We start from the raw sequence: 24216 nt of genomic DNA on the forward strand, positions 1-24216 counted from the left end.
GTGTGGCGGTGAGGACGCTTCTACTCATGCTACTGCTGATGGTGGTGACTGCCCAGCGCCCAGGTAATTCCCTCTCTCTCTCTCTCTCAGACGTAGTAGAAATATCTTTAATCACCTACTGTAGTCAACTTGTCTTATATTTTAAATGAAGGAATCATATATGTCAACAAACTCCTCCGGGGCACACAGCACCTTCAGGCAGTAATCATTCTCCCCCACCAGGTCCTTCCTCCAGTAGGGTGTTGGTAATGCAGGAGTCAGGAAAGCCCTCATCCAAGACCTACGCTCGACTACTGACCCCCTTCCCCGCCCTCCCTTCCTCCTTCACTCTCTGCTACAGGATCTACATGTACCGCTTCAGGGAGGAGTCGACGTTGATATCCTACGCCGTCGATAACACGAAGGACAATGAGCTCAGGATGGGTACGTCGCCGCCATATTGTTTTTATAGATTTCGTATTGTGTTGGCATAACTATCGTATCCAGATCAACTCTCAGAGACAGACAGACAGACAGAAAGAGAGAGACAGACAGACAGACAGACATTGTAAAAGATCGAATCAATTAAAAAAAAAACACTTTGGTGACAGACAGACAGACAGACACAGATCAACAAGACATTAAAATAAAAACAAAGAAAGTCAATCATTATATACCCCCACTAGAACCTCATCCAGCCTAATTAATCACCAAAAGAATAATAATAAAAAACCTAACCATCAACGATAATTACCCCTAATTAGAGTGACACATTATTCTCACTAACAACGAGCGTTAATTACCTAGCAAAATGGCCCACCTCCACCACCTGAAAAATTTATGCAATTAGGAGATTTTCTGACCCACGTGTGACCTTATTTATGTATTTTTAATGAGGTAATTTTGTATCTAATTGAGTCATATGACCTTACAAGACAGACTGAGGTCAAAGGTTACTGATGGGTCATTGATTGTTGTTATAGAGGTGTTGAATGGTTTAGTGTTTAGTGTTTGGATCACCTGTGGGAGATAATTAAGTGGTTTTTTTTAAGTACTTGATCATAAGATTGATTTTGGTATTCTCTCTCTCTCTCTCTCTCTCTCTCTCTCTCACAGATCACAGAATGTCAGGGTACAAGGTGGCTCTACACAGCTTATGGGCCAAGTCGAGTCTGGTGACGCCCTTCAGGTACTGGTCCCACTTCTGCCTCACCGTCGACGTCGCCTCCGGGAACTGGTCGGTGTTTCTGAATGGCGAGAAACATGATGATGGTTCCTTCCCGCCTGATTTCGGCAATCTGGATGGCGGGGGCGTTCTGATTGTGGGTGAGTACTAGGAGTGACTCACATTAATATAGCCTCGCTTATGTGTGTATGCATGTGTGTGTGTGTGTGTGTGTGTGTATGTATGTATTTGTGTGGTGTTTATGTCTGACTGTTTATCTCTCTCTCTCTCTCTCTCTCTCTCTCTCTCTCTCTCTCTCTCTCTGCAGTGTTAGAAAAAGTCCGCATCGCTTCTTGAACAGTTTGTATATAAATAAATTAGCGTCACGAGACTCACTGTACAGAAGGACTACAGCAGTGTGAGTGTGTGTGCACTAAACGTTAATAGTCATCCTCAAAGGGTTAAAACATCGTCCTCAAGGGGTTAAAATCACTTTCAAACCCTAAACTGCTTATATTCATCACAAAGGAACTTCCGTGAGAGCCATTAGAATATTTATCCATCAAGTGTTGAAGCCTCAGCAGTAGTCTTGACAGGGTAATGGCTCAGTATTGTGCCTCTGACTCCCTCTCTCTCTTTCTCCCTTTGTCCAACACTACACTGCAGGGGTCACGTTTGAAGGCTGCTAAACCCAGAAAGTCAATGATAACCTTTAGTGTGACTTAATTCATCTTATCTAACGTAGCTTGACTTAATCTAGATTGACGTAACGTAACTTAACATAGAGGAGATTACAGAGTAATGAGTGAGAAACGTATTGAAGAAAATCATAATAGAAAACGGAAAAATTATACGTAAGAAAAAACGATAAATATTTAGGGACTAACTAATGTAGATATTTTTCTGGCAGGTCAGGAGCAGGATATTCTTGGTGGTGGGTTTCAGCCAGAGCAGAGCTTCAGTGGGGAGTTCACAGAGCTCAACGTGTGGAGGGAAGTGATCGACGAGGACTCCATCAGGCAGGTCAGTAATTCACACTGTAGATATTCTTTTGCATGACGTCCATTAAACTCTAGGGATGCGGCGGCTAAGTGACCACAACAATCACCTCCTGTCCTGTTCTTACCTTATTTACAGTGTTGTCTGCCCCACAGTTGTCGTCGTGCGGGGTGTACGTGGAGGGAGACGCTCTCGGTTGGTCGCGACAGTCGTGGCAGACATTGGGGGGCGTGGCCTGGGTGAGCCGCCCTCGAGAAGCTGTGTGTGATGCCTCCACCAGGAGATTGACCTTCTTCCCCCACCGCTACACCCTCACCCAGGGCATACACCAGTGTCAGGTATGTTACACCTCCACCACCACTCAGGTAATTTTAGTTTTAAGGTAAATTCTATCGAGCTACAGATAATGGAGTAGTGGGCCACGGTTGCCAACCCTCAGACATGTGAGCGTTACCTTAATAATAGTTAAGAATATACTTACCTCACACCTACCTCACACAGGTGGTGGGCGGGAAGATGGGCGTGCCGATCACAAGAGAGGAGAACGCATGGCTGTACCAGGTGACGGTGGAGAAGGCGGCTTATTGCTCGGGCGGGCTGGGGGCGTCTTACATGTGGCTGGGCGCCCATGATACCGACCAGGTGTGTTGGCTGGCTCTCTGTCTTGATAGATCTGTGTGAATGTTTCTCTCTCTCTCTCTCTCTCTCTCTCTCTCTCTCTCTCTCTCTCTCATAAAATTCGCTTCTATTTGTGGCTAATATTATCCTAATGTGTTATTTGTCTTAATTACGGTTATCTAATTTAGAAGTGATCTGAAGCATAAAAATAAGATAAAACTAACTTTATATAATATCTAACATCGTGACCCATATCTAGGAGGGCCAGTGGGTGTACTTCTCTGGTCAGCCAATCACGTGGGACGGACCATGGCGGGGGACGGGGCCTAATGGTGGCACTGTGGAGAACTGCCTGGTGATGCTGTACGATAACTTCCCCGCCCGCTGGTCTGACATCGCCTGCCTTGACACATATTCCTTCTGCGTCCCCTGCGAGTTCCCCAAGCGCTCCATCCTCTACCTACGGGGTCCTGGGGTGTGTGAGTCCTCGCCTTTTAACAGGCAGTACGTGTTGGAGGGGGACAGCGGGGGCAAGCCAGCGCTGGCGGGCTTCTTTCACTCAGACATCACCTGGGATCCTCAAAACGAGGCTTGGGTTATTGCCTCACTTAAGGTAAATCTCTCTCACTCACTTCACTGTCGTAAGTCGTAATGTTTGCTCATACATCATAGACTGTTGCCCTCTTTAACACCTGTATCACTCCCTGCATGTTAGTACTGTCTCCCTCATTAATGTTTGTTATCTCCCTCCCGTTTGAAGACCCATGTTAATCACCCTTATTCAGGAGGAAGGGGCCGTGGCTCGTTGGTCGCCCATCACCACGGACGAGTACCCATTTGGCACCAAGCCGTGGACGCTGGGGCACGATGCGTGTGGACTACGCAACGGTGACGTGGTCAACATGACCCTCTCAGTGTGTGACCTCGAGCAGTTCACCTGTGCTGACGGCACCTGCATTGACCTCCAGCAGCGGTGCGACATGCGGGAGGACTGCACAGACGGGAGTGACGAGGCGCAGTGTTCCCTGGTGGTGTTGCCCCGGGGGTACCGCAGCTCCCTCCCTCCTCCTCCCCCCTCCCCAAGAAAGCCCCTCCCCATCCGGTTCTCAATCAACCTGGTGACCTTCCCTTCCATCGTCACTGTCGACCTTGCCTTCGCCACCACCTTCCAGCTCCGTCTATCGTGGAGGGACAGTCGACTCAAGTACCTCAACCTGAAGAAGGACAGCTCCCTCAACCTTCTGGCTCAGGAGGCGTCGCTGTCCATCTGGACTCCGCAAGTGTTTTTCAAGAACGCCCACGACAACCTCTTCACCAACCTGGGTGAGGGGTCGAGGGTGGAGTGCCACAGAGAAGGTCAACCTCAGCCAGGCTCTCCTGACCTCCCTCAAGAAAGTAAGTGACCTTGCTTGACCTCTTTTGACCCGTGCAGTGTTCATTATGGATTTACTTGTACTTGAACTTGACTATATCGGGGCTAAGTTGTTCACCGTCACCTGTTCAACATGTGTTCATCTCGTACAGGAAACGTGTTCGCGGGGTCAGAGAACACGTTAGAGGTGAGCCAGGTGTACACAGCCACCTACACCTGCGGCTTTCACCTGGGCATGTTCCCCTTTGACGTCCAGGTGAGTCGTATGTACACCTTCGTCAGGTCTTTCATGGTGCAGGATCATGTACACACGCATACATACACGCTGATACATGGCCATACAATATACACATCCCTGCGTGTGATGTATACTGTATATCTATGTGTATGTGAATGTATGATGACGACTGACTGGTAACAATGAACAAATACCTAACATGACAAATTAACAAAACTAACAAAGATGATATTAATCCTTTTGTTAATTATTGGGTCTTTTGTTAATTGTGTAGTGTACTGACCACCCCTGACCACCCCCTCACCACCCACTCAACACCTCCCTCACCACCTCCCTCACCACCTCCCTCACCACCCCCTTCACCATCTCCCTCACTACCCCCATCACCACCCCCTTCACCATCTCCCTCACTTCCCCCATCACCTCACACTACCCTTCACCCCATCCCTTTCAACCTATTTAATTCTAACTCCTTCGTCGACTTCTTCAGGTGTGTCGTCTCAACTTCACCCTCAGGTCAGCGTCAGCCAGCCTCCTGACCTTTGAGCCTGGGGACGCCATCTACTCCGGGAGCATACAGCTACTGGAGTACATCGTCGGTAAGTGGTGACGGCATGTGGCTAATTCTGAGACATTTGGAGTCTTTGGTTAGATTAGGTTCGGTTTTGGTTATGGTTTGGTTAGATTAGGCTGAAACTACCTGCGACCTAACCATAACTTAAGCTAATCTAACCATAACCTAACGTAACCATTTCTCTATAGACGGGGTAACCATGAAAGCTGGGGAAGAGAATCACCAATCTACAATGATGGTTGAAGTGAGGTTTTCCCGCCGCTATGGATTCTACCTCTTAACTCTCTACCTACCCACGACCTTCCTCCTCGTCGCCGCCTACTCCACCTTCTTCTTCAGGCTGTCTAACTTCCTCGCTCGCATCATCGTCGCTCTCCTCACTCTCCTCGTTCTCTCATCTCTCTACACACAGGTGAGGATAAATATTGTTAGATAAATTGTTTGGTTAGGTTAGGTTAGGAGATTAAATATTGTACTCAAGGAGGTAAAGTCGTCGTACTCAAAGGCGGGATTAGTCATAGTACTCAAAACAAAGACACGGTACTCTTTCTCTCACTCCCTCCCTCCTCCTCTGACAGACCACCGCTGGACTACCCAAGACAGCGTACTTCAAGATGCTGGACGTGTGGCTCTTCTTCTCTGTCCTTCTTATCTTCGCCGTCGTCATGTGCCACGTCTTTATTGAGTATATCACCTCTGACACCGGCCTCAACCCCTCCAGGAACGGTGTGGCTAATGGTGTAGCCAATGGTGTGGCCAACGGTGGACTAACCAGGGTACGTGACGGGTGTTTGTGGTTGGAGGTGAGAGAGAAAGAGAGAGAGAGAGAGAGAATAGTTCCCACCCTTCTCTCTATTGACAACGGCCTATCCTCACTCACATTCCCATCCCACTCTTCCAGGTTCAAATGACAGGCCAGCGTCCCCTGTCCCGTAAACATGGACTCGTGAGCACAGATCCTGAGCCCGTGGATGACTACCCACCTATCCGCCGACCAGACTATCCCCCTGGAGTGAGACGGCCAGCCCCCTTACCTAACCATCTGCTTATTCTAATGGCCGGCCGTATCTCTATCCCCGTCACCTTCGTTATATTCAACTTGGTGTATTGGGGCTCTGCTATGGGGTAAGTCTAGGTATCGTTTAATTTTTGTTTTATTTTCTCTCGTTTTAGCAGTTTCGTCTTTTCGGTTTTGTGTTATTCTATTTCATTATTTTGTGCTTCATGCGTATTTTCATCATCATTACAAATAGATCGAAAAACACAGACTATTCTTTTGACTAATTTCCATGACTATTAACTCATTTATTCACTAAAATAAGACTTTTTTGTGTTGCAGGGAGGCGGAGGAGAGCCCACCTTAGTATCAATTAAAACAAAAGATCTGTCCAAAAAAATACTCAAGACTACGAACTCAAATTATTTTTAAGACTGTTTTTTTAATATAAGCTCACCATGTACCTAGATAATTTTATATTGTAGATAATATATAAAAATATGAAATAATGTAAATAGTTCTTTGTAATATTTTTAGACTATAGAGTAAGATGGAAATAATCGCTTTAGAGGTAGAACGAACGTACAAAATAATCCCGTATGTTGTATACTTAAGGTATTTATAAATATTATCCTAAAGGCAAATGTGCACTTATTTTAAATAAAATTAGCTTAAGAAAAGGTTCTTATTATGTATGTGTTTTATTTTCTACTTTATTACAGCAATGAGGTGTCTGTATGTGGATGTCTATATATTAGTGAATGAGGTAAAAACCCATTAAGGTAATTTATCACATTACGGTAGTTAGGAATGCATTCGTCTATATTTTCCCAGGTAAGGTTTTCTGAGTTAAAAATTTTATTGATATGAAAGTATTGTATTCTTCTCATACGGAAATAAATGTATTGTTACTTAAATTGTCGTAATATTTATGGTATAGTTGAGTAGATCACTTTTGTTGGCCGCCGTGTTTTGTGATCAAGTTGGCAGCCATGTTTTGTCAGCGCTGTCAAGTGAGCTGGAGAATTTGGAGGATAATAATGTTCGCTTTTATATTTATTTTGTCGTATTTTGTCGTATTTTCTTGTGTTGTTATATTAGTTTATTAATTTAATGCTATTAATCAATTCATTTCCAATTTACCTCAATTTTATCCAGAAATTGTAGCATTTTTGAAGTTTCTAATTTTTTTCGCGATGGTTGGCAGGAACGAGAGGGTATATAAATCGCTGTTTAATAGTTTAAACGTGTTGTTTAATCCTGGGTGTGGGTGCTGCTGGTCGTCTCTCCGGCTTGACTTTGTAGATACGGTAAGTTTTGTTAATATTTACTCGAATGTTATACGCTAGGTAAAATTGTTAGATACTTTATTAGAGAATGGATCATTTTTAGTTTAAATATATTGAAGAAGATAGCATTTCCGGGGTTATTTTTATTGAACATATGCATAGGTATTTTTTAAAGGGATTGATGTAATTGGGGACTATTGTGCCGCTGTTTAGTTAACGTACACCATAATGATTGGTTGGTAAAGTGCAGTTTCGGCCACTATGTCTTAATAGTTTAGAAATTAGTTAATACTGTATATTTTGGAGTGATTTAATCGAATTTTACATTTATTTCCGGGGGAAGTGCCAGTTTTAGTCCCCCCCCCCCCGCATTAAAAAAAGTATGGAAAAACTTATTCATTTCTGAACTTGTTATTCTTTGCCCCCTGTTTGAAATGGGGTTTAGAAATAATTCATATGAGGTTTTAAGGTTGGGGATAGTCAAAACAGTCGGCCGAGTATTGGCCGAAACTGCAGCAATACCGTAACTATATAATATAGTCCAAATCGCAAAATAAACCCCATAGATTTCACAAAATTGACTGAACACATTCCCTGGTCTAGTTCCTTTAATATTTCAACCTTTTGTACAATGTTCGGAGACTTTCTATGGGTCACTAGCACCTCCTGTAGGGTTTACAGGATGCTTAGAGGCCATAATTGATGCAAAGAAAGTAGAAATTTAAGGCAATCTCACTAGCACAGCATCAATTGACTTCAATGCCAAAACAGATTGCAGTGCCGCAGGAGCATTGCAGAAGGTAAAGGAACTAGTGGAATTTATGGGGGAGGGGAGTCTTCCAAATTCACTTATTTCTAAATTTTGCCGTTAGACGAATTGCCAGCAAATCCCGTGCCATTAAATGAGGTTCAACCTGTACCTTTTTACCTAAATTGTATATTGTAAGTGTCTTTCATGAGATTTTTCCTCCCAGATGACAGATCCAGTTGCTTGTGTTGGTTACTGTTGTGTTGGAGAGGAAGACTGTTGCTGCACCAGATATTAGAACTACACACCAGTGATGGTCGAGGTCACCTTATATGTTGACACTTGACATTACTCAAGCTCGTCAATTTGTCAATTTCATGAGGTAAGAGTTTCTTCTATGGTGAAATGTAGTACAGTGCAGATGGTAGTTAACTCAACCCAGATGTTAAAACTTTATACATCATCCCGTGGTCTTGCTGGAGGGGCTCCATTAAGAACTAATTGTAGAAAGTGCTATAATTCAGTGCTAAATATTTAGTGCAGTGTCCTCTCTCAAAAGTATTGGCACTTTTACTCAGATACAATGTCACAAATGACGAATATTTCAGTTCACTAATTGTGGTTCCTGCATTGTTGGTAAGCCCACCTTCTTGTATCTGAGGTTGGCAGTCATTATTTCTGGCATTGATTGTAATTATGGTGAATCACTGTGCTTCATCTTTAATAGAATATATATTAATTAATGTACCAAAAATATATAAACGACAGTCAAATAGTGTTTTTTCTTGCTCGAAGTCTATGACCAACACTAGTACCCGAAACGCCTTGAAAACACAGCTTGCACCGACAGACCCGGAGAAGTGTCACTTTCCGATAACAGTATGGCTATAACTCAAGGTTTATCTTTGTTGCTTAGGCCCACGTTGTGAAGGGCGATGATATGGTATTGTGTTGCATGTGATTTCTCCATAGTGACTGTCAGTCCCATGGGAGGACGACTCCATAGTCTGGTAGTGTATCAGATAATGTTCAGTTGTCCGCATGAATCATGCGGAATAATGTCACTAATTAATAAGGCATCATAATACACCTGTAATTACTAGATTTGAAAATGAATGTAAAATCCAATGTTTCATATTTCGTTGGAAGAGATTACATTGTAACCTCGGTTCATGAAAACATAGTAACTTTTTTATCCTCTTCGCCACTGATCGGCTTGTTAGCCGCTTGGGCGATCGGTCACGTCTCTTTTCCTTTCTATTCTTCACCAAAAGATCGGCTCGCTAGCCGCCCGGGCGATCGGTCACGTCTGTCACGCACTGTTGGCAAATACTGGGCATGCACCGGCTCCTGAATGTACCTGAACCCGCTCCAGTGTTGGTCAAGTCTTCTCTTGAAAGAGCTCACACTCGGTGCCGTCACAACACACTCTGGTAGATTGTTCCAAGAGTTTACAACCCTCACTCCGAAAAAGTTTGCCCTCACGTTTTTCTGGACTTGCGGCTTCTTCAATCTTGAGCTGTGACCCCTTGTGGGGTGAGCGTCCGCCAGCTCCAAGTAAGGACACTCAACTGAGTAGTGCCCCCTGAGATGCTTATACACCTCAACTAGTTCCCCCCTTGCCCGTCTGTAGTATGAGCTAGGCAAGTTCAGGCGCTCCAATCTCTCAGGGTAGCTGAGGTGCCGAAGTGCAGGCACCAGTTTGGTGGCCCTCCTTTGAACATTTTCAACCAACTGACAGTCCCTAGCATATCTCGGGGACCAGATGGGGTGACAGTACTCCAGATGGGGAAGCACTTCACTCCTGAAGATCGTCACGAGGGACGGACCGTCTAGATATCTGAACGACCTTCTTATAAGACCCAATAATTTATTTGCCTGATTTACCTTCTTCTCACAATGGCCCGAGAACTTCAGCTCATTGTCAACATACACACCTAGGTCCTTCTCACACACAGTCTCAACTAGTACATTTTCTTCATCCCGTTGGGACATATGGTACGCCTCCTTACCGTTGGTACGCCCCAGGTGCATCCTCTTACACTTCGTGACATTGAATCTCAGCAGCCATTCCTTCGACCATTCCTGGAGCCCACAGAGGTCCTTCTGCAGCTCTTCACAGTCCGCTTGGTTCTTAATTTCCCGAAATAACTTGGCGTCATCGGCAAACATTTGTATGGAGGAGTGTACAACGTCAGGCATATCATTTATGAAACAAACAAACAACAGCGGGCCCAATACACTACCCTGCGGTACCCCACTTGTTACAGGTACAGATGACGATTTCGTGCCATTAATCACCACACATTGCTTGCGGTCATGTAGAAAGTCTTCTATCCACGCTAGGACATTTCCCCGAATTCCGTACCCTTCCAGTTTGATTTTCAGCCTTTCGTGGGGTACACTGTCGAAAGCCTTGGCAAAATCTAGGTAAATATTGTCGATATTACCACCCCGTTCTAGAATATGGGTCCAAATATCCAATACCTTGAGCAATTGTGTCAAGCAAGAGCGCCCCGGCATAAAACCGTGTTGGCAATCTTTTACAAGGTTGTTTCGTAGTAGATGTTCCATCGCTGCATCTCTGATAATACTCTCAAGTACTTTACATATTATGCTGGTCAGGCTCACCGGTCTATAGTTGTTCGTGGAGTGACTATCGCCCTTCTTGAAGATAGGACTCACATAAGCCACTTTCCATTCACTGGGGACCATTTGTTCATCCAGGCATTTACAAAACAGAATCTTCAGGGGCTCTGCAAGCTCGTTGCACAGCTCCCTTAGCACTCTAGGATGCACCATGTCAGGTCCAGGACTCTTATGGACCTTTAGCCTGGACAGTTTATTTCTAATACCCTCTTCTGTGAACACAATGTGGGTCAGTGCTGTGTCGAACCGTCTGTCCTCAAACGCAGGAAGGTTAGTTGCATCCTCTCTTGTGAACACTGAGGAAAAGAAGCTGTTCAATGCCTCAGCTTTATCCTGGTCAGAATCTGCGTAACTACCATCTTCAAGCCTCAGGTCTGATACTCCTACTCGCGTTTTCAATTTCGACTTTGCATAGCGGTAAAACGCCTTTGGGTTTGACTTGACCTCGCGTGCAACCAGCCTTTGGAACTCCTTTTCAGCCCTCCTACACTCTATCTTTGCTTGGTTTCTGGCTCTTGCATACATCCTCCTGTCTTGCTCATCGTTTGACCCAACCCACGTCTTGAATTTCTGGGTTTTCTTCTTAATTTTGTCGACCGCCGCATGGTTCATGTGTAGGGATCCCCTCGTATTCCTAGAAGCACTGGGTTTGGTCTTGGGTATATATTTATCGATCAAATGGGTCATTTTACTAGTTATGATATTCAGCGTAGTGTCTGCGTTCTTGTACCTTAATAAGTCAGGCCAGTTGATACCCCTCATCTCTTCCCTCATCCCATTGTTGTATTCCTATTTGGTAACCCATCCTATGGGGCTGAAATAGTATCTAAGGTGCATAAATCAACGGGGTTACTCCTGACGTTATTGATTTTGCACATGGTATCCCAATTCATCATATTTCATTACATTATGTAGAGAATAGTTGGTATACTGCAGACATCATGATTATCAGATACAAGAACAAAAGGTGTAACTCACAATTGGAAATGCCAACCGAACAGACGTGTTAATGTGTTCATTTTCAAATACATCAGGCCCAGGGGGGCGATACTTTTTTGGAGAGTGTACGTAACTTTTGTCTGTACAGTACATAAAGTAGCTTTAGTTTTCACCATTAACACGAGTACAACTCAAATCCTACTTTTTTGCATGATTCTGTGGGCCCAGCATTAAAGGCGCTGTGTAGCATTACTCTGGTGGCCAGTGTACTGATCACAAAATTGGCAGGAGTGAGAATGCAACTTCTCATCGGATACAAATTTTAGTTAAGCCTCAAAAATACCCTTAAGTATTATTGAATTCCCTTATTTGTTCCATTACCACCTCTAACCAGTCTCACCACCATTACTACCTTCCCCAAAGTCAAAATCACCATCAGTACCATTATTACTATAATCATATTGCATGTTGTCTGTTAGTTTGCTTACAAGAATGAAGTTCAGTGAACCGTCCCAAAGATTCAATGAGGATGGCTCCCTCTGATGGGTGAATATGTTCACACTAAGGTACTCATTTTAACATGCTGGTTGAAAATCTGGGTTAAAAATATTAAAATTAAGAGTAATTTGTCGATTAATGAGGCTTGATAAGATACTGTATATTAACTAAAGCCTAGGGGTTATTAGATTAGGATTACAGTAATAGGGTCTTGTGCTGAACTTGACATTGGACAGATATTTAACTACGGGGAAGTCACTTTTAATGCTTATTTGGCCATCATAGATTTTATTCAGCAGACGCCCATACACAAAGGTCAAGTTTTAAACAATTTTATCATTGCAGAATCCATACAGTATATTATTGGGTTACTCTTCAGTGAGTGTTGGTCACCTGGGTTGTCTGCTTAGCCTCTTATCAGTATATACTGTACAGGGTGTTTTGGGAAGGACGTTCATAATTCTGGGGGTGTATTCCTGGGATGTACATGAGGATTAATTACTGCATGACTGTAGTGTCAATACATCATAGTTCTGGACTTAAAACACATGGCAGTTGGGGTTGGAATCTACGGAGCATAAATGAATTGTCCAGTTAATAGTGCATTTACAATCTAACGCAATCTGATAATGATTTTAAAGTAAATGTTCAAAGTTCTGTCGTTCCTGAAGGTTTTCACTTGCTGTACTTCAAATGAGTTTTTATATTGGGTTATGTCCATAGACTTGTTGCAGTCCTCCCCTACCCAATTTTGTGGTATACTGGAACTCCAAAACTATTGGATATTGAGACTATAGTCCTGGAGTCGTTTATCCTTATTTGTTTTGTTAATACACCCAGTTATGACTTGTTTCCTAAACCTGTAGAACATAATACATTCATTGAAAATTAATATTTTTAGATACAGATCATAAACGTCTGTGCATCCTGATTGATATCTTTAAAGCAAATGTATAAAGATACAATAAACTGATTTTTGTTTGCTTTTGTGTAGTTGAACTAATTTAACATGCATATGTATACTGGGGGTTACCTGCACTGATTTGGCATAATGTACTGTGTATAGGCATTGTGGGTATGCAATGTATAGTTTGCCACAAGTCCAGTAACCTTCCAGAGGCTGCCTAAACTGAACTCGGGCCAGTGACGTACAGTATCGTTACAGTATTAGTGTGGTCATACCAAGCTTTTCACACCTGGCTATATAGTCTTTTATTTTCATGTTTGAGTTGCGTAAGTGGAGCGTCATTTGTGGCTAACCTTAGACAATATAGAGGTTCCTGTAGTTTCTCTTATCCAGAGAGCTGACAGTCGGTTTGAGATTCAGATTATTGAAGCAGGTTACTGGACTGGGGTGACTACATGGAAAATTTAATTTATTAGATTTATATTATTCCTTCCAGAATGATTTGACGGTGGAGGATGCAAGGAAAGATAAGTGGGGAATGGACATGTGCTGCACCAGAGACAACTGACACAGTACAATGGACTGCTGTTGACTCCCCTTGTAAGTGTAAACTTCAGTACAGTATTAGTATTAAGAATGCAGCGTGCAGAAAGCAACATTTTTTCCAATTAATCATCAATAAGCGAAATATTTGCTGATGTGCCTTTGCTGTCATATTTGAAAAAGTTCCTTACTAAAACTAACTTGTATTACCACCAGTGAAATGTTGTTCAGTAACTACCAGAACAAAGTACAATAGCTAGCAGTTGGTCATGCAAGTGTTGGAACAGGTTAGATTATAACCTGGGATATGTTGAATTAATTATTTAACATTAGTTCATGCTTTTTGATATACAGTACAGTACATGTTATTTAACTATGTAATAGTACAGTAGATAACATGGGTTGTTGTGCATGAGTGACTGTAGCTACTCTTTGCCTTTGGACTTAAAAAAATTAAAATACTGTAATTCAATAGTTGAGCACTTGATTCATGGGTTACCCTTGTTAGTATTGCCGTTATTACAGTCCCAAGAATTTCACAAGACTACTTTTAAAAATATACAGTACTGTATTTGGGGACAGGTTCACTCTACCATTGGATAAATTATTCAGTTTAAATGCCTGATATTTAGTGTTTATAGTCTGGCTCAGTTATTGACTACTAAACTGTTTTACTTGTATGATGAAAATGACCCAAATTATAGCGAACGGTCTCAATCTGGGTTTGTGCAAGTTTTAAATCTCACGACAGATACAGTTTAGTAATGTTTTGAATCTAGGCGTCCATGATTTAATGGTGCAGCCCTAATAAGTATCTAACTGATGAAACTTGGTGGGGAGTTTTCAAATGACTAGATAGAGGATTAATGTCGTAACATAAGCGATAAAACCTTCAGTTTGTTAGATATGTTCATACAAAACTGTAATATATTAAATTTTATTGTGAAAACCTCTTGCTTGGCTACTTTTACCTTTGATTACTATACCCAACAGTAAAATCCTAGTCTAACGAGATATATGATTGGCTGACCAGGAAATTCATACACACGAATTTAGTGAATAATTGAATTCCTCAAATTCCTACACATTATTTGAATACTGTTTTAAAGTTGGACAAAATTCCTTGCACTTGACCAGATCTGGTTTTTACCTAAAAAGAATTTTAATGTATTTTCATGGTATTTTCTTTTTTATAGTACTATACAGTATTTTGTGGTTGAGGTGATGAAAAGTGGCATTAGATATTGTAAACTACAGTAATCATATGCCAAATGCTTAAGGAATTTTGTCCACTCTTGTACACTTTGGTCATTATTATAACATTGAAAATGAATATATATTTTTCTGGTAAAAAAAATTGTATTAATTTCAGATTTTATTTTGTACAGAAACGTCAGTCTGAAGATTTGTGGATGGTCCTGTTACCAAGTTGTACAGTACCACTGAGGTGCTGGACTGCTGTGCTGACTACTGCCCTGGACTTCTGTGCTGACTACTGCCCTGGGCCGCTGTGCTGACTGCTGCCCTGGACCGCTGTGCTGACTGCTGCCCTGGACCGCTGTGCTGACTGCTGCCCTGGACTGACTACTGCCCTGGGCCACTGTGCTGTCTGCTGCCCTGGACTGCTGTGCTGACTACTGCCCTGGGCCACTGTGCTGTCTGCTGCCCTGGACCGCTGTGCTGACTACTGCCCTGAGCCACTGTGCTGTCTGCTGCCCTGGACTGACTACTGCCCTGGGCCACTGTGCTGGCTACTGCAATATTAATTTATAAAGACATTTTACTTAACATGTCATTAATAAAAATATAAATGTTACTATATGTATTAATTAACCTTTTTCTTTGCACTTTGAACTTCCCAGAAAAATAAGACTCCAGATTTTTACTTGCTCAAAATATTTACAGGTAAACTATATATATATATATATATATAGTGTATATATATATATATATATATATGTATATAAAATAAAATATAATATAGAAATAAAAATATAATATAGAAATAAAAATATAATATAGAAATAAAAATATAATATAGAAATAAAAATATAATATAGAAATAAAAATATTATATAGAAATAAAAATATTATATAGAAATAAAAATATATTATAAAAATACAAATATAATAGAAATAAAAATATATTATAGAAATACAAATATAATAGAAATAATATAAATAAATATAATAAATAAATAAAAATACATGCAAAATATAAAAAATTTTGCATTTTTGGCCAAAAAATGGAATTTTTGTATATACCTAAGTCAATATTTTTTTTTTTTAACCAGTTTCAGCGTTGAAGAAATTTGGCTAATGATAATTCAAAGAGTGTCCGGAGACTAGCCCCTTCATACTATCATTAACAAAAAATAAAATAATGGACTACCTGGACGTGGGGAGAATATCCAGCAAGAGCTACAGGCCCACTGGATTCTCCCCACGTCCAGATAGTCTGTCATGACTATAATAAATACTCGTACTGAGATACCAAGCTGGAGCTCTTAGCGGTAACATGAATTTTTTTACCCCTAAAACCAGAAAAAAATTTAAAATCTGCCCACAAATAATTTTGGCCATTTTGGACTTAGAATATATTTTAAATAATGAATTTGTGGACATAGGAAATATTTTAAAGCAACGAATTTTTTGGACTTACAAATATCACTGTTAAGCAAATATCGAAATTATTATAATGTTCATTATAATTGGATTTAATACATCAAAATGAATCTGCCATTCCAACAAATATGAAATTTTCCCTAAAGCCACAACCATCATAAATTACTGGGGAATTAACCCCCTGAGTACAATGACTTTGCCCAGTGAGTACACCTTAACCCTTTGAATACCATTAATTATATTGTTCAGTGGAACACTTTAACTTCAAGAGTATGGTGAACTACCCCCCTTGATTATGCTGAATTAGCCCCTTGACTATGATGAACTAGCTCCTTGATTATAATGTAATAGCCCCTTGAGTATGATGACACTGTAGGTTTGGCCATCATACCCAAGGGGCTAATTTATCATTCTCAAGAGGTTAGTTCAACATACTCCAGTAGCCCAGGCATGGACAACCCGCGGCCCACTGTGTGTTCACTAACATGGCTCATTATACATCTAAAACAATATCACCAGCTGGAAATTTGTGTGACAAAGACCATATTACAGTGGGGTATGCTATAACGAATCTAATTGGTTCTAGAACCTTGTTCGTTATAGGATTAATCCGTTCCAGGCCCCCAAATACAACCACTTAACACTGAAAAATATAATATAAAATTGTAAAAAAGTGCATAAATATGCATCTAAACCCCTGAAATAAAGAATATCATTAAAACTTGTAATAAAAAAACAATAAATTAGCAAAAAAAAAAATTTAATAATGTTCGTTGTAGGAGTTTCGTTCGTTATAGCATTCTCAATTTTATAGGTAAAACCGTTCGTTATAGGAATATTCGTAGTAGGATCCGTTCGTTATAGCATACCCCACTGTAATTCCAAAAGCCCTCAAAAACACAACATAAAACTGAATATAATTTCCTCAAAAATATCAAATCTTGTTGGAATGGCAGAGAAGACACCTAAGTGGATGGTTTTCTAAGTCCAGATAAATTTAAAAGACAAATTTAGCCAAATTATACATAGATAGAAATTGGGAAAATTCAATATTCTGGTTTGTAATTAATGGAGACAAATTGTTCTTTGCCCAGAGCTGCAACTTAACACTTCAGTTTACAACTTCACTGCAACAGAGTAACACCTGTGATGAAACAAAATTATCAGGAAAAACTCAAAACATTTCCATAAACTAGACCACTTTAGATAGCTTGAAAAATATTCAGTAAACTCGTCATACAAGTTTACAATTGGTTCAGCATCCATATTTAGAGAATGCAGGTATACAGTTCAGCATGTACAGAGAAAATACAGGTACTTTATACAGTTCAGCATGTACAGAGACAATTCCAAATGTACCTAGACTGCAGGTATAAAGACAAAGGTAAACAGTAAGGCTGTTCACCAAGGACAACCAATAAAGTCATCAGGGTCACAACATCACCAAGAAAATTACCATCATTATAAACAATTACAAGATACTATTCTCCATTGATAATAGGCTCAACAAGAGCAGACACAGTAAGGCAGCAAGTGTGGATCACTGTCTCACCCACTAGATCACTTACTGTACCCGGTCATTGTACAAATGATCTTTCTAATCTTAAAGATTTATTATGATAAAAATTAATAAAGTTACAGCAAAAAGCAAAATACTGTATAATGTACTAATAAAGAAGAACATAAAAAAGCTTTATTTTCAAGCTACCAGTACACAAGATTAATATGACCTCCTCTTGTGGCGGTACAGACATCAAAGTAGTACCGTTGGTGCTGTTTTCCTCTATACATTTTGTACCATATCATACTGAACTGTAATAACAGCCTCACAAATCAGTCTCTTCAAATTTTCCAAAGTTGCGGCACATGAACCAGCCAAGGACTGGCCCCCACACTCAATTTCAACAATCAGACAACTGCTCATCCATGAGTGTTATAACGGTCATTTTCATCATTGTTCTATGGACAATTTCCATGTTAACTAACTTCCACAGATGCTGGCTGCCATCCCTACAGCTAACTTCCATAGATGATGGCAGCTGTTTAAGGGTTAAGAATGTAATCCATCCTCCTGTAATCAGTGAGGATTAAAGAGAGATCTTAGAGACCCACCTGACCTGGATCTGACAAAGAGTGAACCACATCTCCAAGGACAAAAGAATGGAACCATAAAGTGGCTTCGTTATAAAACTGCCTTGAAGACAACTGTGTTGACAGCTGATAAAGAGCTGTGACCTTTTGAACATTATCAATCCTTTTAGGGAAGGTTACACTCCCTGCAGAAGGCTGTGGCTGGATGATCCAGGTCAGCACTACACACAAACGCCAACACCGACTTGACAACCAAAAAACTTATCATTGGTCATGATTGTCACCTCAAAGATACACTTTATCTTCAATCAACGATAATTTTTTTCCTTCTATTATAAAGGCCGAGGAATGTACAGCAATATGTAAATTTCTCTGTTAACTGACAGGGAGGGAAGAGAAGACCGCCTTATAGCTGTGTGTGTGATCAAGACTCATTCGTCAAGACATTAGTGGCATAAATGTTTAAGCACGCTACGGGTGAGTCAACATTAAGTTATGATTCACCTTTGTACAAGTCAATGTGGCAACATCATACCTACCACAATCATAAGTGGGACAGCCACCGTAGAAGCAATGTTTGAATATCTATCAAGAATACTGTACAGGTATATTTTTATTCTTTATTAATCATTTCACCAGTTATCAGCCATTCAGACCGTTGGTTTGTTCTATGTTATGACCTTTACTGTCCAGTGTTAATGCAGGAGGAAACCTGTCATGTTAGGTCGTGTCACACTGGATAAAACTCCTCTCACATCTATCCCAAACTGGGGATTGAATCCAGGACACAGTAATAATACACACCAACATTCCACTAAAGATATACAACCCCTGATATGAGACAATCACCAGTGTTTTGATACAAACCAAATAAAGGGACACTGACCCTTAACACAATAAACAATATTTTCTTGGTTCTTCTATAATACTAAAGTGGTCTAGTTGCTGAATATTGGACATTTTCCTGGAAATATTTGTATTCCAGGTATTAATCACATGCATTGTCAACTCAGTGCTATCATGGCATTCATTAAAGCATTGAGTACTGTAAATCACATATATGACATTAATAGCTGATCAGATTGGCCTCAGAGTAAATAGGCTGCAGTCCTAATAAGTCCCAACCTAACCTAACCTAACCATTTTGACTGTGGTTCAGTCCTGTTGGGCCTTAATGGTCTGGTATGGCATGTTGGGCCTTCAAGGACTGGGGTCTGTTACACCTTCAACCAATGACATTAATTTGGGGACATTCTTGGTGACTGAGCTCAATACTTTATAAATGTTTTGGCTAGTAGTGCTGTCTACAGTACATATAAGACAGAAACAGACCAACAGATGGGCTGAGAGACAGACCAACAGATGGACAGAGACTGACCAACAGATGGACAGAGACTGACCAACAGATGGACAGAGAGACAGACCGGCTCTCCATGCTGCGTGGTCACTTGCAGTCTCGCCTGTCAGGTTCTTAACTCTTTATGTGATTTCTTACAACCTCTCCCCATGTCATTCTTGGCCTGCTCCTGGCTCTCCTCCCTCCACATTTAAATACATGCATCTCTTGACCCCAATTGGTCTTATCCATTCTCTCTACATGATTAAACCATCCCAGTCTGCCTCTATGAAAAACCTTACCATCACTTTCAATATCCTCTTTAACTGCCCATGTTTCAATGTTATGCACCATCACATTCTCACGCCAGTTGTATACATTCTTCCTTTCATGTGAAGGAAAACCCTCTTGCTGACAATAAAGAGCGGTAACTCCATAAACTTCCTCCAACCATTTCTTACTCGTGCAGCATCACCACCCCCTACAGCACTGATCATGCCACCCAGGCAGCCGAACTCATTGACACAGTCCAGATATATATCCCCAATGTTGAGTTTCTGTAGTCTTGTTACAGCCACATGATTGTCTGCACATAAACACTTAACGTCACCAACATCCTGCAGTATACCATCCACTCCACTGCACCTCCTGTGTACCCACCTTCCACACTCACTGCACATTACTGAGTTACTGCGAACACCTTTTTTACAGTTAGCATAGCTAGAGATAAATTAATAGATTGATAAATGATAGATAACAGATAAATAGATTGACTAATATACAGGTATTGAAAGATAGAAAGAAAGATAAACTGTAGATATAGATACATAGATAAAGACAGTTAGGCAGATATACTGTAGGCAGCACACACAAGAACACAAAAACACACACCTGTGACAGGACTTTCTTGATGCTTCAGTTGTTAGTTTGCCAAAGGTTTAGTCTTTAACATCACCTGTAACAAACAAAATATAACATTTAATATATAAGAAAATGTTTATGATTAAAATATGTTCAAGAATTAATAATCACCCAGTACAATAGTTGTTTGGTTTATGGGAACTATCTTGAGACTGTAAAACTTGTTTGCATGCTTGACAAACTCACTAATTGTTACTAAATATTCCCATTGAAATTAGTGGTGTGTTTATTATAATGGGAAGTAAGATAGATAGGTAGATATAGATACACTGACTGATAGATAGGAAGATATACACTGATACACACAGTACCTGGAAAAAGTCTGGGAATGGGGGGATTACTTTCCGGGTTCGAGAGATGAAGTTATGCACAACAAATCTTAGAGGTGTACAGCTTTAACCAACTACTGTACTGTAATCAACCTGGATAACAAAGTCCTCAGCCACCACACTAGATCATATAACATGTAGTAGACAAGACAAAATCAGTCAGGTAGGGATCATTCTTGTTGGCCTCAGTGACCACTTTATCACCTACTGCAGCAGGAAAAAGGTCAGGGATAAGGCAGGACAACACAAAGTAATCAAAATATGGTAAAAGAAGAATTACAATAAAGAAGAGTTCCAAAATAAACTACAAAATATTGATGGGTTGCATGTGACGTATTGCATGAAGGTTAAGGAGGTCTTTGAGAAGTTCAAAACTACTTTTACTGGCATTCTTGATGACTTAGCCCAGTTAAAGTAAATAAGAATAAAAGCTAAGACTGAAACCTGGATGACTAGTGAGATACTGGAGTTAATCAGGGACAGAGATCACCTCACTCGTAAGTTTATAAGAAACAGACGTGATGATGAGGCACACAAAAAATTATGTAGACTAAGAAGCAAAGTACAAACAGACATAAAGCAAGTGAAAAAAGAATAAGTTAATAATAAGATTAAGGAAAATACAAATAAGTAATCCTTAAAAGTTCTGGACACACCGGCAAACCAAAACAATGATACAACGTAGCGTTAAACTTCAATGATGAGCTCTGTCACGACACATCGGAAGTTGTAAACCACATTAATTCCTTTTACACAACAGTTGCCTCATCTTTAGTTGAGAATCTGCCGACAGCCTCAAACAATTACAGTGTGGGATCAGAAGCCTTTAAATCCCACTGTAAAAAGAAATGCATCACACCAGACAGTATTGAAATTCACACAGTGACAGAGGACTTTATTCTGAAGGAGTTAGATAAACTGGACCCCTACAAGAGCACAGGTATTGATAGCATCCCTGCCAGGCCTTTGAAGGATGGTGCCACTACATTAAGCACACCAATAACACATCTAACTAATCTCTCCATTAGCACCAATACTGTACCAGAAGACTGTAAGTTTGCCAGAGTAACACCTGTCTACAAGAAAGGAGACAGGTGTGATGTAGGTAATTACAGGCCAGTCAGTATACCTGTATTGTACCTAAAATTCTAGAGAGCAGCGTACGTTCAGGTGGAGAGATACACAGACAGATAGAAAACAAATGACATATATAACTTGTGTACAGTTACAAGCGCTGCCCCTACAGATTACCTTGCCAGAGGTGATGGTGTCGAAGGTGACGGGGTGGTATTAGTGGAGGTGGTGGTGACATAGGTAGTGGTGGTGGTGCCAACACAAAGATGAACTCCTCGTAGGTCACGTCCACATACCATACTCTGCCCAAAACTGTCTTCAGGCAATATTGTATTAAGTTCTAACAATGGCAGCCTCTTATTCATTGCTCCAGTTGGTAATTTTCATCTGTCTTGGTCCACTTCAATTTCCCAGATGTTTCTTCTAACATCTCCTGTAAGAAGTATATAAAATGTTTACTAAAAGACCTTGGGTGAGTTAGGTTAGTTTAGCACTGGGGTGTTTAATCAGCAGACGAAGTAGGCAGCACCATGCCAGGGTCCGACTAATTACCCAAATGTACCCAAATGTAGCCAAATATAGCCGGAATGAAGTCAAATAATGGTCCTAGATGAATAAATAGGACTGTCAATCACTTCTCGACTAGTATTTGGTGTCACAGTCACAAAAAATTGGTAAACTTAATTTAATCATAGTTAATAGATCGAGTGCTTGTACCTAACGTAACCTAACCTCGACTAGTATTTGGTGTCACGAAGTCCAAAAAAAATTGGTAAACTTAATTTAATCTGAGTTAATAGATCAAGTGCATGTACCTAACCTAACCTAACCTAACCTAACCTAATCTAATCTAATCTAGTCTAGTCTAATCTAATCTAATCTAATCTAATCTAACCTAACCTAACACAACACAACTCAGATTAAATTAAGTTTACCAATTTTTTGTGACTTTGTGACACCAAATACTAGTCGAGAAGTGATTGACAGTCCGATTTATTCATCTAGGACCATTATTTGACTTCATTCCGGCTATATTTGGGTACATTTGGCTACATTTGGGTAATTAGTGGGACCGCCGTGCCAGGCTCTACAATGGTCTCACCTTAACACAAACTGACACATGATGTACTACAGTAACTCTACATAAACAGTTCCCTAACGTCAAGACTTAAGCATAATAGCATCTATGGTTTCGTTTAATTCCTATACAACACAATAGAGCTGTTACAAAAAGTTGGGGTCAACATTTAAAAAGCCCAAATCTCCCATAAAATAACTCGCTGCTTTATCAAACTTTATAAAATGAGTTTCTAGAGTTTTAATAAACATACATACCTGAATCTGATATTTTCCATACACAAATAACGTGGTAATTGTCCATAAATATAGTCAGTTTCTCCGCCATGTGACTTGTTGTCTGCTAAAGCCTTTAAAGTCTTGTTGTAAAGCGGTTCTGTGTCGGGGGTGTCGCCGTGTTGGCCCCCTTTCCTCTATCATTTATAAATGCTAATTTACTTCTAATAACTTAAAGCATAATTAACCTAGGCCTCTACATCCGTGTTATAAATTTTAATGCTATTACAGTACTAATCTTATTGCAGACACTCGTCTTACATGATTACTTTACTTTGCCTAAGTATTAACACAAAAGAATGAGGATAACGTGTCAGTGTAATGTGCTTGTCTATTATATTTAGTTATATGTCTATTATCATTAGTTCTTTTTTATTCTCTTTATAATCACACGCTAGAAGGGGAACTAACAGATCCGGCCAGTGACGGAGAGGATAAAGTACAGTAGATTGGCCATCACCCTTCTTTAATATAAGACTTACATATGCTAATTTCAGCCACTGGGGAGCCTTTGTTCATCCCAGCTTCTGTATAATAATATCTTACAGGTTCTGAGAGCTCATTGCACCAATTGTCAAAAGAATTTATCATAAAGGTCAAATTTCTTATAATTTGCACTCGAGAGTCTCTAAAAAGGGGCTTATAATTCCCGTAGACTTTATAATAATAAAACCAAAGAAAACTATAAGTTGTTTGATGGAATACTAATGTAATGTATTGCATTTCCCATATTACACGTTTACACACATATACTGTTAATACAAATGGAGATAAGAAGCTTTTAAGATCTTTATTGGTTTATCCTTGGTCGACCAACTTTCTAAGACCACGAAATTACAGGCGTTCTAATTTTCACTATGATATAAAAGGTAAACAAAAGAAATAATATGTACCTTTACGGGGATTAGCCCACCCGGTCACAGGTCACTGACCCACATCGGGGCCTGGGGGCGAAAATGTAGTAGTAATAAT

At 40.4% G+C, this 24216-nt stretch overlaps 1 protein-coding gene and 2 long non-coding RNA genes across 4 annotated transcripts; 2 read left to right on the top strand and 1 right to left on the bottom strand.

Moving 5' to 3' along the window:
• The first annotated feature begins 224 nt into the window (after nucleotides 1-224).
• LOC121874216 lies at nucleotides 225-6627 on the top strand. The gene is made up of 13 exons (XM_042378252.1): nucleotides 225-423; nucleotides 1096-1305; nucleotides 2055-2167; nucleotides 2299-2481; nucleotides 2645-2785; nucleotides 3021-3374; nucleotides 3547-4156; nucleotides 4286-4389; nucleotides 4862-4970; nucleotides 5134-5357; nucleotides 5524-5721; nucleotides 5847-6070; nucleotides 6285-6627. Exons 1-13 carry the CDS (start codon nucleotides 249-251, stop codon nucleotides 6307-6309), a joined length of 2670 nt encoding a protein of 889 aa, XP_042234186.1. The 5' UTR covers nucleotides 225-248; the 3' UTR covers nucleotides 6310-6627.
• A 549-nt stretch (nucleotides 6628-7176) lies between these two features.
• Nucleotides 7177-15331, top strand: LOC121872723. Its single transcript, XR_006090148.1, has 4 exons — nucleotides 7177-7252; nucleotides 8206-8361; nucleotides 13469-13572; nucleotides 14904-15331. It is a non-coding gene; the product is annotated as an uncharacterized LOC121872723 (long non-coding RNA).
• Nucleotides 15183-24199, bottom strand: LOC121872714. Of its 2 annotated transcripts, none has more exons than XR_006090146.1 (4): nucleotides 24138-24199; nucleotides 22069-22324; nucleotides 20459-20522; nucleotides 15183-15269 (listed from the first exon to the last, which is right to left on the bottom strand). It is a non-coding gene; the product is annotated as an uncharacterized LOC121872714 (long non-coding RNA). The 2 variants fall into 2 exon arrangements; XR_006090147.1 differs by lacking the exon at nucleotides 24138-24199 and adding an exon at nucleotides 23227-23379.
• Between the last annotated feature and the right edge of the window lie 17 nt (nucleotides 24200-24216).

Source organism: Homarus americanus, unplaced genomic scaffold (genome assembly GCF_018991925.1).
Source record: "Homarus americanus isolate GMGI-L3 unplaced genomic scaffold, GMGI_Hamer_2.0 scaffold55640, whole genome shotgun sequence".
Classification (NCBI taxonomy): Eukaryota; Metazoa; Arthropoda; class Malacostraca; order Decapoda; family Nephropidae; genus Homarus; species Homarus americanus.

Excerpts from the sequence above, each read along its gene's own strand:
- LOC121874216 (XM_042378252.1), top strand. The coding sequence starts at position 249 with ATGCAGGAGTCAGGAAAGCCCTCATCCAAGACCTACGCTCGACTACTG. Across the intron at positions 2,786-3,020 it reads GCGCCCATGATACCGACCAG|GAGGGCCAGTGGGTGTACTT; the intron begins GTGTGTTGGCTG and ends ACCCATATCTAG. Across the intron at positions 4,157-4,285 it reads TCCTGACCTCCCTCAAGAAA|GAAACGTGTTCGCGGGGTCA; the intron begins GTAAGTGACCTT and ends CATCTCGTACAG.